Below are 13,607 nucleotides of genomic sequence, written 5' to 3' on the forward strand. Positions count from 1 at the left end.
CGCGTAGTTCTAGTTGTATTCGTCGCATCGGTTCACGCTAGAGCTTTTTGGAAAGCTCTTTTCACGTGCTAACACGTGTTTTATTAATTGTTGTTTGCTTTTAGTCGTTCGTGAGTTATAGCGTCGCAAACATGGAGCAAAATAAAGAGAAAATAAGGCATATTTTACAGTACTACTACGATAAAGGCAAAAATGCATCTCATGCTGCCAATAAAATTTGTGCAGTTTATGGACCCGATACAGTTTCCATTTCCACCGCACAACGATGGTTTCAACGTTTTCGTTCTGGTGCAGAGGTGATCGAAGATGCGCCACGGTCCGGAAGGCCTGTTGTCGAAAATTACGATAAAATCGCTGAATTGATCGAAAGAGACCGGCATAGTAGCAGCCGTAGCATCGGCCAAGAGCTGGGCATGAGTCATCAAACCGTTATAAACCATTTGAAGAAGCTTGGATTCAAAAAGAAGCTCGATGTATGGGTGCCACACGACTTGACGCAAAAAAACATTTTTGCCCGTATGGATGCATGCGAATCCCTTCTGTATCGCAACAAATTCGACCCGTTTTTGAAGCGGATGGTGACTGGCGATGAAAAGGGGGTCACTTACGACAACGTGAAGCGCAAACGGTCGTGGTCGAAAAGCGATGAAGCTGCCCAGACGGTGGCCAAGCCTGGATTGACGGCCAGGAAGGTTCTTCTGTGTGTTTGGTGGGATTGGCAGGGAATCATCCACTATGAGCTGCTCCCCTATGGCCAAACGCTCAATTCGGACCTGTACTGCCAACAACTGGACCGCTTGAATGCAGCACTCATGCAGAAGAGGTCATCTTTGATCAACAGAGGCCGAATTGTCTTCCATCAGGACAACGCCAGGACACAAACATCTTTGGTGACGCGCCAGAAGCTCCGGGAGCTCGGATGGGAGGTTCTTTTGCATCCACCGTATAGTCCGGACTTCGCACCAAGTGATTACCACCTATTTCTGTCCATGGCGAACGAGCTTGATAGTCGGAAGTTGTCCACAAGAGAGTCCTGTGAAAATTGGCTCTCCGAGTTTTTTGACAATAGGGAAGCGAGCTTCTATAAGAGGGGCATTATGAAGTTGGCATCTCGTTGGGAACTCGTCATCGAACAAAACGGCGCATATTTGACTTAAATCGCATTATTATAACCAATTTTATGAACAATTGAAAATTCAATAAAAATACCGCAAGACTTTTTTGACAACCTATATATAGATAGATAGATATACATATTTGTAAGGCGTGTTCCGTAAGCCCCTTTGGAGAGTAAAATTTTAAATAATATTTTCAATTATTTACAGTGCGAGGGCAAGGAATACGACAACAAAAGCGACATTTGGGCATTAGGTTGTATACTTGGCGAAATGTGTTGCCTGAAGAAAAGTTTCGCCGCCACAAATCTTTCCCAATTAGTATCCAAAATAATGGCGGTATGTTTGTTATAAAATATTTTATAGATAAAGATGTAATTTATTAATGTTATAATGATTACTGTACTCAGGGCAACTATACGACTATACCAACAGGATACTCGTCGGGATTGCGCAGCCTTCTAAACAACCTTTTGCAGGTAAGTTTCTCTATGAATGTACCTTCCTCAATGGTGATTTAATTTTTTTGCCGCAGGTAGATGCTTCGCGCCGCCCTAAGGCCTCTGAAATTTTAGAGTATTGGATACCATTGATATTTAGAAATCTGGGCAAACATAAGGGGTACGAGTACACACTAACTTTTATTTACATATTTCGCCTTTCCACTAATTAGTTACTTTCTACACACCCGCACACACACACACGTATTCATATGCGCAGGTATTCTTATAAGGACGATATGTTTGCAATTAACTCCCCCCAAGAAAATGTTGAGTTCAGCTTCAATTTGGAAACAGATAAATCTACACAAGCCTTGCCAGATCTCCCAACAGAATGTACCGAAATGAGACAAGTGATGAATGCGGAAACTGCGGTGCCCAATGAAATAATTTATAAACGGTTAGTCAGTTAAAGTAACAAAATTTAGCGCAAGTAAAAAAATTGAATTGAGTTTTATTTTTAAGGTCTGTTCTATACCAATTGAAAGCGTTCGGCAACAGCTTCAACATGAATCCCATACAGTTGCCTCCGAAAGCACGTATACGCACGGTGGCAGCAAGCGATTCTCATTTTGTGGTAGTAAATGAAGGTAAAAATTTTACGAACTTTAAGTTTTTCTTTTTCACTTCCTGATTACAAATTAGACGACTCTTCTTGGAGTGAATGGGAATTCTCGATTTTTACTTGTTAAATATTTAATATTACTATTACTGTTAAAGATGGCTCCGTATATGCTTGGGGAGAAGGTACACATGGACAACTTGGTTCTACATCCCTCGAAGCGTGGAAGCATTATCCTAGCCGAATGGAGAGTGTGCGCAACCATAACATTGTAAGGTAAATATTTTAATTTACTTTTGATTTTACTAAAATTTACACGTTGAGTCTATCTTCAAAACCAAATTATAGTAGGTTTGCTATTTAAAACAAAATCTACGATCAGAATCAAGGCAAATCTATTAAGGGGAGGTTCTAGTGCAAAAGCCCGAAAATGTGTATAATTTTATGATTTTTTGTTTTGAGAGTACATTCGTATTTTTTTAATAAACTTTTGTGGCATTTATTTGTCAATATTTTAAAAAGTTGACAAAAAGTAAAGTAATACAAAATGGCAGCTGCAGCCCTCACTGACGACGGTCCACACTGGGCCAGAAGACCCGAGTGAGTGGCCAAAAATAAAAATTTTCGACTTAATTTAAACAGGAAATTTATAACATCATCTTATTTTGAGTAATTTTGTACACCAAATTATGAAGTTTCATTAGTTTTTAATATATCAATTAGTTTTTTTTATGTAACAGTTCAAAGTCAAAGTTTTAGTTCGATTTTTAACACTTTCAAACAATGTTTATCAATAAGTTGTTGTGAAAAATACTACTCAAGATATTATTATCGTCCATAACTTTTCTTTATGGATATCAAAAAATAATTTATAATTGAAACCATGTGTATTTATGTTGAATAAGTTTTTTTTTTTAACATTTAATCAACAAAATCTGTTTTTTATTCATACATGACTTACTTTGAAAACAAAGTTCCCCGAAGTTCCCCTATCAAATGAGTTAAATTTTATGCCAAATTGTTCGTAAAGAAGTATTAAATAAGGTATATATGCGCCTTTTTGCGCCTTTTCATAAACATGTCTGAAATATCGATATTAGTGTGAGAGAAATCTCAAATAATTCTGACCCATTAATGTTTGAGCCAAAACTACCGAGGGAAAATCGAGTTTAATTCAGTGTTTGCATTTACTACTTCAGAGCAGCAGTAGTACAAAGATTACAGAAACTTCAGACTCAGGCACAGTAGACAATGTGATAGGAAAACAAACTTAGAGGATCCCTTTAATCGATTACTAGATACTTCTGATCCATTACTGTCTAGTATGAACAGGTTGTTTAGAGCTAATAACAGAAGACGTTTACCACTTTCAGCAGAAGTTAAACAGTTACTTTTGTTAGATACTCAAAATATGGAAAATGATCATAGCAGTGCCAGTGCAAATGAAGACGAATATGAATCGGAAGATGAAACAGAGGCCGAACGCGTTCATGAAATGATTGCGTCTAATGACGTTCTCAAACTTCTAGATGAACTTGAACTATCAGAAGAAGAAACTTCTGATTCTGAATAAATTGAGCTTAAATACAGATTCAAAAATTAAGTCAAATAAAAAAAATTAAAAATTACAAAAATTACAACAAAAAAAATTAAAAATTACAAAAATTACAAAAAAAAAATTAAAAATTACAAAAATTACAAAAAAAAATTAAAAATTACAAAAATTACAAAAAAAAAATTGGGATACTAAATCGTACTAAAATCCTCCTCGCGGTGTATCCTGGGTGTATGAGTACAGCTAATTCTAGACGTATTTTCTTTGTTCTAAACCCCTAGATTCTGAGTTTGAAACAAAAATACTGATTTTTTAAATTTTATGTCCGCCATTTTGGATCCGCCATTTTGAATTTTTTAATTTTGACTTCAGATTCGCATTCATAGAGTTAAAAAACTATAATAAACGTGGTTTTAATCGGTTTTATGGCCTTTTCCTAAGAAAAAAGAGTTTTGGCCACTCACTCGGGTCTTCTGGCCCAGTGTGCGGTCGTGCGCGGTGGTGGACAGTGTGCGCGGGGCACTCTACAGCCCTGCCAAGTGATCTGAAACGAAAAAAACAAAAAAAAAAAAAATCGTAAAGTAGATGAAATTTGGGGACCTTATGATTTTCCGATTTAAAAAGGCCTTTTTAAAAAGTGGGGACCCTTTGAAAAAGAACCTATTTTGCCCCTTTTTTTTTAAGGGGTAACACCGCTGTAGAAAATTCAAAAAATTGATTTTTTTTATAAGCTTAAAGAATTCTTTGAACCTTTTAAAATACAGAACAAAAAGTTTTATAAGTTACCGAAGTCTATTTCATAAATATTTTAAGCTTTTAACCAAGCGTTAGTGAGTGCTACCTAACGACTTCTCCAAATTTCCAAACTTTAAACGCGTTTTTCTCAAAACACGTTTTCTGAAATTGGCACGCAGCATAACTCAAACAATTTTAAATATTTTTAATCAGGTTTTTCACTACGTCTGTATAATAACCTTCTTAAGAGAAGAGCGTAGGGGATTTTCGATAGATGAATTTAAACGATTGTTATAATTATTTAAGTGCCGTTTTTTTAGTCCAAAATAGAGTTTTTTCCTTCAAATGCTTGCTAATTCCACAAAAATAAATATTTTTTAAATCCCCTACGTGTTTCTCTAGCTATTCTTATCTAGATTAAGAAAAAAAATGTTTCTTTGTTCGAGATTAAAATTTGCACCCTCTGTGCTGCGTGCCGCGGAGCTCCTTCAAGGGAAACCACATTACAAAAATGTCTCCAATGCCGCCATTTTGTAAAATTTTTCGATCAAACTTTGTAGTTTTGTATTTTAGTATATAAGTAATAACTTCCCAAATCAGAGTGATTGCTTTCCCTTTCCTTCTATACAAAAAAATTCTTTAAAAATCGTGTTTATTTTACGCGTGTACAGTGGTGTTACCCCTTAACGTTAAAAAAACCATACTAACATTTTTTTTGACAAAAAACGCTTCCTGAAGGCCCCCTAAGTTGAATAAGTTTTAATTTGAGCCGCCAAACGTCGAAACCGGTGTAGTCGTTGAAGCGGAATCGCACTCCGCACCCAAAAAAAAAAAGTGTTTCGAGAAAAACGCTTTCCGAGCGCGCGCCTGTTACCTGCTTTTTCGGCCGAGGCGCTCTCTCCCCGACTAGAATTATAGTGAGACATGCCGAAGAATCAGTTAGGACCGAATTAGGCAGGCCTTACTGAGGCACGCCTCACTATTACCTTACCAAGCCCACGTTAGGCAAGGCAGGGATTGGCATGCCAGAACAATACCAAATTTGGTTGTGGTCACGAAAATCTGTGGCAGTGTCTCACTTAGGCATAAATTGGAATCCCTCACTGATTTGTAGAAGGGCATCCGGACTATTACCGAAGTTCGGTTTTTCGAACCTGCGTCTAATGAGGCAGATGTGTGGCGATACCTTTCGGGACTTGGGCCTAGTTTGGCTGCCTTATTTGCGCCTAATCACCGCCTTACCAAAATTTCTAGTCGGGTCGTCTATACGCTATAACTCGCCAAATCCATTATATAGGGAAATATCAATTTGCCTGAACATTTTTAAGACCTTAAGGACGAAAATAAAGTAATACAAAAAAATAAGTTTTTTTGGTCGATTTGGACTAGAACCTCCCCTTAAAGGTGGTATCGGTAAATCAGCTGATTTTGATTTTTTTCTTTCGCCGTGCCCATGTGGGTGTCAGTCCAGAGTTAAACAAGATGAATTCATTGTTTGTTTCCTACTTTGCCTAAACTTTCCTTTGACAATCAAACGTACAAAACATTGTTGTTGGTCTAGTGCCACCACCTTTAATGAATGTGCCCGGATCAGAATTCAATACAAGGCGAATCTATTCAAGGTGGTGGCATTCGAGCAACAACAAACAACAACAATTTTTTAAATTAGAAATGTCAAGAAAATGAATAGAAGAATGGAATGAACAACACATCAAGAATTTGCCGTCATTCCGTTTTATTGGCATTTCTAAATTAACCTGACGGAATTATCCGCGAAACTCTCTCTTATCACAAAGGACGGAATAATCCACAATAAATTATTTTTTTGTAAAAGTTTGACGAAAATAAATAATTTTGTTAGTCCTGTAAAATTCTTTTTCATAAGAACAAACAGTAAAAGTTTTGCCGACTCCACGCATTTTGAATACATCGGGCATTTCGAGCGGTGATGCAAAAGGGTCAAAGGCGAGAAGAAGAAAAAGAAATCAACTACTCTAATCACACCACTTTCTATACATACGCCTTCAATAATATTGGGTATGGGAATAAGTTTCCGTCCTTTCTAAGCTAAAGTTACGAATTATTTAAACAATTAAATAATTCATATCATTATGTGATGTATGTGGCATTGGGAGCTACAACTTTACTCCATCTTTCAGGCAGCATACGGATTCCTCTGGCGAAAAATTCGAGTTCTTTTGCAAAATCAGTTTGTCAGGTCTACCGTCCCATTCCGGCCACTTTTCTTTGAGAGCTCGATTCAAACGCATTAGCTGCAGTCGGTAGTGATGGTTTCAGATGGTTTAAGGAGTTCATTATAGATAACAACCTTCTGATCCTACCAGATGCACAACAAACCCTTTGAAGCATTAATATTTTCTTTTCGCTGTCGACGGACCTGGTTTACCTGTCAGGGTACCATTTCTTTGACACTTAGGGTTATCATAATAGATCCATTTTTCATCGCCAGTCACGATGTGATGCAGAAAACCTTTTTTTTCTGACGTTCAAGAAGCATTTCACACGTCACGAAACGTCTCTCGACATCGCTCTCCTTCAAGTGATATTGCACCCAGTTACTTGCCTTCTGGACCATCGCCATCGCGTGCAAACGTTTACCGACGGTTGATCTGTCACCATCCAACTCTTTAGACATATCATCAAGGGATCGACATGTGTCTTCATCCAATAATTGTTGTAATTGAGTATCTTCGAATTTTTTCGGTGCCCCTTCACGAACTTTATCACTCGAAATCACTCTTTACTAGTTGTATTTGTTGGAGCGTGATTCCCGTGATTGATCAATATACGACACGTTTCAGCTGCACTTTTCTTTAAAAGGTAATAATGAAGCATGACTTCCCGCAAATGGTGTTTTTTCGGGACGAACGTAGACATTTTTGGATAAAACATTCAGATAAAAAAGGATCTTTGCGCTTCAAACGAATGCCAACTACTGCGATGCGATCGAGACCTCACATATACACCTTCAAATCACCAGTATATTATTAGAGCGAACACAAAAATAGTATCAGCAGCGACACCTCTTTTACGAGGGCGGAAACTTATTCTCATACCCAAAAAGAGGTTTGCTCAGTAAACAACTTTCTCGTTCCCTCTTGACAAATCGGCTCCCTTAGCAGTTTCTTGCTGAATCTAAACATTTTGAGTGAAATTGGAGGAAAATCAATTTTATTGGTTCTTATTATTTTATCTGAATACTTTAATTTTTATAACTTTAAAAAATTTTCACAATAACTTTTATGGGCGAAATAAAAAAAAATTTCATTCTCCTGTTAGCCAGGAAAAAGTCGACATACCCATATCCTTGTCAACATGTAAACTTTTATTAGACAGATAGACCATTACTGTTGTAGTATAGATCTAGGAATCGTAGAAAGGTGTCTCATCTGTATACTGTCTAATGGGCAGACATGCCCCTAGATTAGACCCCATCCTATGACTATTGTAGAAGCTTTCAGGATATAGAAGAGAAAGAACCAGTCGAGCACCTTCTATGCGGGTGCATATGGCCTGTGTGGAAGACGGTTGAGATTGCTCGGACTCGCTTTGCTGGACAACATTGTGGATACTGCGAATTTCAAACTAGTTAATATAGCCAGCTTTTTAAAGCCCACACAATGGTTTAGAGAGGGTCAAGTAAAATAAGCCTAATTGCGGTCGCCCCTCGGCAGACAATGGCGAACCTCCGAGTGAAACTGTAGGTCCCTCCATTTGTGGAACAATATCAAGACAGACACCATAAATAGGAGAAGGAGCTCGGCCAAACACGCAAGCAGGGTGTGCGCGCCAATTATATTTATATGTATACTAGCGGACCCTCTGCCTGCTTCGCTAGGCATATCAAAATTAGAAATGAATAATGAACACTCGACTTAGATTCACTCTATGTGTATTTATTCTTTTTTTACAATATAAAGTTAATGTTAATTTTACACTTAAACTAACGCAAAGCCTTTTCGTAAACTACATTTTTTGTTTTGCCCTGAGTTGTGGTATAAATAAACAGATGGCTTTCCTACACGTGAACATGATACATATAATTGTCCGTGGGAGAAGCATGGATATTCTAAGTCAATTCAGCGTAATTCCAGCGATTGTCCTTGTGCTTTGTTTATTGTCATTGCAAATGCAAGACGTATTGGAAATTGCAATCTTTTGAAGTCAAAAGCTAAATCTGGTGGGATCAGCGGAATACGCGGAATCAATACGTCTTCACCTTTGAATTTTCCTTTTAAAATTGTTGCTTCAATAAGATTATTCATGACCTTTTTGACTGCTAATCTTGTTCCGTTACACAATCGTGGCTGATTTAAATTTCTAAGTAAAATAATTGGTGCACCAACTTTCAATTGTAAGCGATGAGCCGGCAGTCCAGGTAAATCCAAGGAATTTAAAAATTCTGTTGGATAATTTACAGCGTCATCTTGATTTATAACTGTATCAATTGATTTAAATGTTACCATCTCACCAGGCACATCATTTAAAATATTCGCAATCAATTGACCAACATCCTTATTTTTCGCAGCCAGTATTGCTCTTTCAGCTAACCAATTGTGATTTTGATAATTTTGTCTTCAGCGCTATACCAATGCTCGAACACTTGGAGCATGAAATTTACAAAAGTATTGTAACAGAAATCCCTGAGAGCGCTATTTTAGTTATACCTGCTTTTAGGCATTTATCTCGTAAACGTGCGTTTGCCCATATAAAATTGTCTACCTAAATGCATGAAAAAAGTGTTAGCATAATCTTTTCGAGTATATATACATACAAAAGGATTTATTTTTTACATTTTGCTCGTCGGCTTTCGCGTTTTCTTTTCTTGGTTTTAGACTTTCACCACAAAAAAATTACGCAAACCCATGAACAAAGTTATACTAATAGAAACCTGATCTTAATACTCGAGCTACCATCAAATAAACACATTTTATTTTTTAAAAGAACATTTATTGCGACTGTCGATCCATATTTATGGATTTCAAAAAATGTATGGATTCAACCGCTGAATAATTTCGTATTTTTTAAATCCATCTAAACTTTTACATTTGCGCATTTATATATAAACGTTTCAATATTTGTCCAAAAACTTTGAACTTTGAAAAATACAGGCTTATGGTTATTAATGGAATCAAATAATATATATTTAACGAATTTTTATTTTATCTAAATCATAAAACGTTCAAATGAAGCTCAAAATATTTTTCCAGTTTAAAAAAAAGCAATGTGCTTTGATGCCGTGTCACGCATGCATAAAAAGGAAAGAAAAGAGAGGACAACTATTGCGTTACGGATAATACCGTCGCATACGTCACTCGACATCCAAACAATGTTATTCATGGCTGTGTATATTCTATTTATTTGCGTGTATTCTCATTCCGTTACGTAATGTCCGTATAAGGGAAACACGCAAATATTGTATTTTTCACACTTACACAACTCACGCATACTTTTACCGATTTCTTTAAAACTTCACATAAACCATCTATGAACCAATACCAATGATCTGTGAAAGTTTGATTAAAATCGGTGAATGCGTTTAGGCGTGAATCGGCGACTAACGAACACAAAAAAACGTCTCCCTTTTTATATATAAGAAGTAGAGTAAGGGTCGTATCACAAGACACCTTTAACTAGCCTAGGTACGTCGAAGGACAGCCACTTCACCTCGCATAACCGAACAAATGTAATGTAGCAAAGTTTTTACATCTTTAACTTTTTCAAACGTGTATCTTCCTGAACAAGTTTCTAAAATTTTTCAACAATGTCGAAGTCGTCGTCTAAATCGGCTAGCCTGATTCTTGGCTTAATAAAGCATTGGTCTTCCTAGACAATAGTCCATGTAAACAGATGACATCTGCTGAAAAATTATATGGGGTGATTTTCCTTATTTAAAGAGAAACTTAATCGCGGCGCGAAACCCAATATTCTCCACAGTTGAGCTTTTCTTCCCAATTGACTTCCGTCGCATATCACAAATATTAATGAACCCACTTAAGTCATGCTGAAAAGATTTATAGAGGTGTGCTCTCTAACAGACCGTTATTCGGCTCTGAGCGAATTTGCGAGAATCAGCTGATTAGCTGACATCACTTGTGATTTGCTTAGAAACTGAGATTGTTTTTGTAATATACGAAAAAATCAACCAATGACACTTCGCTACTTTCTGAACAACGACTGATTGGACGAGTGTGTGAATACATGTGAAATGATCGTGCAGAATTCGGCTACCAAGTGACGTAACAGCCAAAGTTCCCCTCACAATTTTCTTTTTCACCATAGTTAAGGAGCAAACCTTGTAAATCTATCAGCCTTGCATTCAAGTAGTGCTAAGTAAAATTCGCGGTCCTTTAATCCACAAACCATTTGACCTCCCCTCGAATGTAGGTTTGGTTAGGTTTGGCAGCCGCATCGCACATAAAGACAACGATGCCATTTAGACCACGAAATGGGTCCCCTCGCATGTACTACTACTTAAAAATACATCATAAAATAGGCTACGGACAGCTCCACAAGGCAGTGAAGGGTCCAAATCAGGAACATCATTTAACTTGGAGAGGTTTATAGCCAAAGGAGCAAATTTGTTCTAATAGCACATGGGAAATTGCAGGCAAAAAAGCCAATTCATAAGACGTTAAAGGTTCTCTAAAGTTCAATGAAGGAAGCGAAAAAGTAATGAATATTTTTTGAACTCGAGCTGTGTGTTTAACATGAGCAGCGTGGTGCGCTCTCCAAATGCTCTTAGAAAGGAGATGTATAGGGTTTTTCAGTAAGAGCGCTTCAACTTTTGAACTTTTTTGAATAAAACACAAACGGTTTGACTTTTTTAACTAATTTTTTTTTTATTATCGAGTTTGAACATATACCTTTAAGTATGAAATTCGATTTCTTTTGCATGACCACCGCGTGCACGTTTTACGAAGTCCTATCGTTGAACCCAATTTTCGACCACTCTTTTGCATAAATCGACCGAAATTCCAGCAATTTCGCGTTCAATATTGGCTCTGAGCTCACAAATCGTCGCCGGCTTGTTACTGTAGACCAATGACTTCACATAACCTCAAAACGGGACGGCTTGTTAAATGGACCGTAAAATGGCCGTAATGCTCTTAAAGTAGCAGCAACAGAACGATTATATTCATAAAAAATTTGCACGATTTGCAATCGTTGCTCAAGTGTGTAGCGTTCCATGATGAAATGTATACTAATGAAGTTTACAAATGACAAGCGAAGAATAAAAAATATTGCGTCGTTCGCCCTCCCTATCGGAAAAAAGTTGAAGCGCACCTATTGAATAACCCTTTATAAATCTCAGAGTATATGAGTCAGAAATAGATAAACCTAACAAAAGTTAAGATTGCATAAGATTTCGAAAAAAATGTAATTGATTTGCGTGCTTAGTTTCGTATCAAAATGCAAGGTGAAGTCCAAAATAAACAAGAATAAAATAGAAACGACAGGAGCTTCAAGTTTATTTATTCAAAATAGTCGCCTCTGGCCTCGATACACTGTTTTTGCGCGATCTAAAAACTTTTCGAAAAAGTGTTTCAGGTCACTGACTAACAGGAATGTCCTTCAGGATGTGGTACACCCCTTTTGTATGGCCTCTACAGACGCAAATCGTTTTTCTGTCATGGCCAAATGCAATTTTCCGAATAGGTAGAAGTCACAGGGAGTCATATCAGGCGAATACGGTGAGTGATTGATGGTTAAAATGCGATTTCTAGTCAAAAAATCAGTCACAAGAGTGGATCGATGAGATGGTGCATTTTAATGAAATTGGCGCCAGCTTCTTCCTTCGCGGTATTCAGGGTGGATTCGACGAATGCGAAGCAACAAACGCTTCAAAACGCCAAGATAGAAAATTGCATTGACGGTTTGGCCTGTTGGTACGAACTCCTTGTGGACAAATCCCTTGGAATCGTAAAAAGAAATGAACATCGACTTGATTTTTGACTTCTACAAACGCGATTTTTTGGTGATGGCTCATCAGGGGCCTTCCATTCGGCACTTTGACGCTTAGTATCAGGTTCAGGTTAGAAACTCCACGTTTTATCACCAGTTACAATGTTTTAAAGGAAGTTCTCGTATTTTCTCGCCTCTTTAATGAGGCCTTTCGAATGTTGAATTCTGAGCAATTTTTGGGACTCAGTTAAATTGTGCGGAACGAAACGTACACAGACCTTTTGTAAGCCCAAATGATAAGTTAAAATGCGATAAATCGATGTTTTGGAGATATTCAACCCAGATTCCATGAATTTCAAATATGATTTCGGTTCATTTTTGATAAATTTACCAACAATTTCGATGGAGTTTTCGGTGATTACTGATTTTGGGCTGTCATTTATGTTCTCACAACCATCTCTGAAACGTGTAAACCACTCACGAACTCTGGCACGAGACAGACAATCATCGCCATCAACTTTTTTCATCAATTCAAACGTTTCGGTAAACGTTTTACCGATTTTAAAGCAAAATTTGATATTAGGTTTTTGTTCGAAACTCATTTTTGTACCGATGACACAAACATACTGACACTTTAGACACAATAACTTCGCTTCCACTGAACCGAATGTCACCAAGCTTTCACTGAAAGTCAGCTAGGGATGTAACTTCCTACGCACTAACTCAAATAAAAAGATGGCGCCATCAAAAACATTTCTATGACGCCAGTCTTGTTTATTGACGTGATAACGTCTTATAATTCGATTTAACAGGCTGCACGCACGAAAAAATGTGTCGTTCCCTTGCTCATATGTCGTTACCTTGCTCATATGTCGTTACCTTGCTCATTGCCGTTACCTTGCTCATTTGTCGTTACCTTGCTCATTAGTGTTACCTTGTTCATATGTCGTTACCTTGCTCATTGCTGTTACCTTGCTCATTGCATTGAATGAACTACAAGCGAAAGCGCGGGACGAACGACAAAGCAAGCAAAGCAAACGAACGGCAACGGTATATATGTATATATGTATGTATATGCGCATATGTACATATATAAATTCACGTATTTGTATTTGCATATGCCTTCTTATTGATTATTATTAATTTGATTCACTTGAAGAATTTAAAATAAAATCAAGTTTGTTAATAATACCTGTTGTTTTAATGTTATTATT

At 37.2% G+C, this 13,607-nt stretch overlaps 1 protein-coding gene across 1 annotated transcript in view; it reads left to right on the forward strand.

The window, feature by feature from the left end:
- The window catches only part of LOC129235911 (serine/threonine-protein kinase Nek8), a 39,066-nt gene that overhangs the window by 20,492 nt on the left and 4,967 nt on the right, over positions 1–13,607 (forward strand). The window contains exons 5-10 of the mRNA XM_054869985.1: positions 1,326–1,454; positions 1,526–1,594; positions 1,651–1,736; positions 1,836–2,015; positions 2,081–2,205; positions 2,336–2,453. Of these exons, the coding sequence (XP_054725960.1) occupies positions 1,326–1,454; positions 1,526–1,594; positions 1,651–1,736; positions 1,836–2,015; positions 2,081–2,205; positions 2,336–2,453 (707 nt within the window). The remainder of the gene's footprint in view (positions 1–1,325; positions 1,455–1,525; positions 1,595–1,650; positions 1,737–1,835; positions 2,016–2,080; positions 2,206–2,335; positions 2,454–13,607) is intronic.

The sequence above is a fragment of the Anastrepha obliqua genome, chromosome 1, assembly GCF_027943255.1.
Source record: "Anastrepha obliqua isolate idAnaObli1 chromosome 1, idAnaObli1_1.0, whole genome shotgun sequence".
NCBI classification, from domain to species: domain Eukaryota; kingdom Metazoa; phylum Arthropoda; class Insecta; order Diptera; family Tephritidae; genus Anastrepha; species Anastrepha obliqua.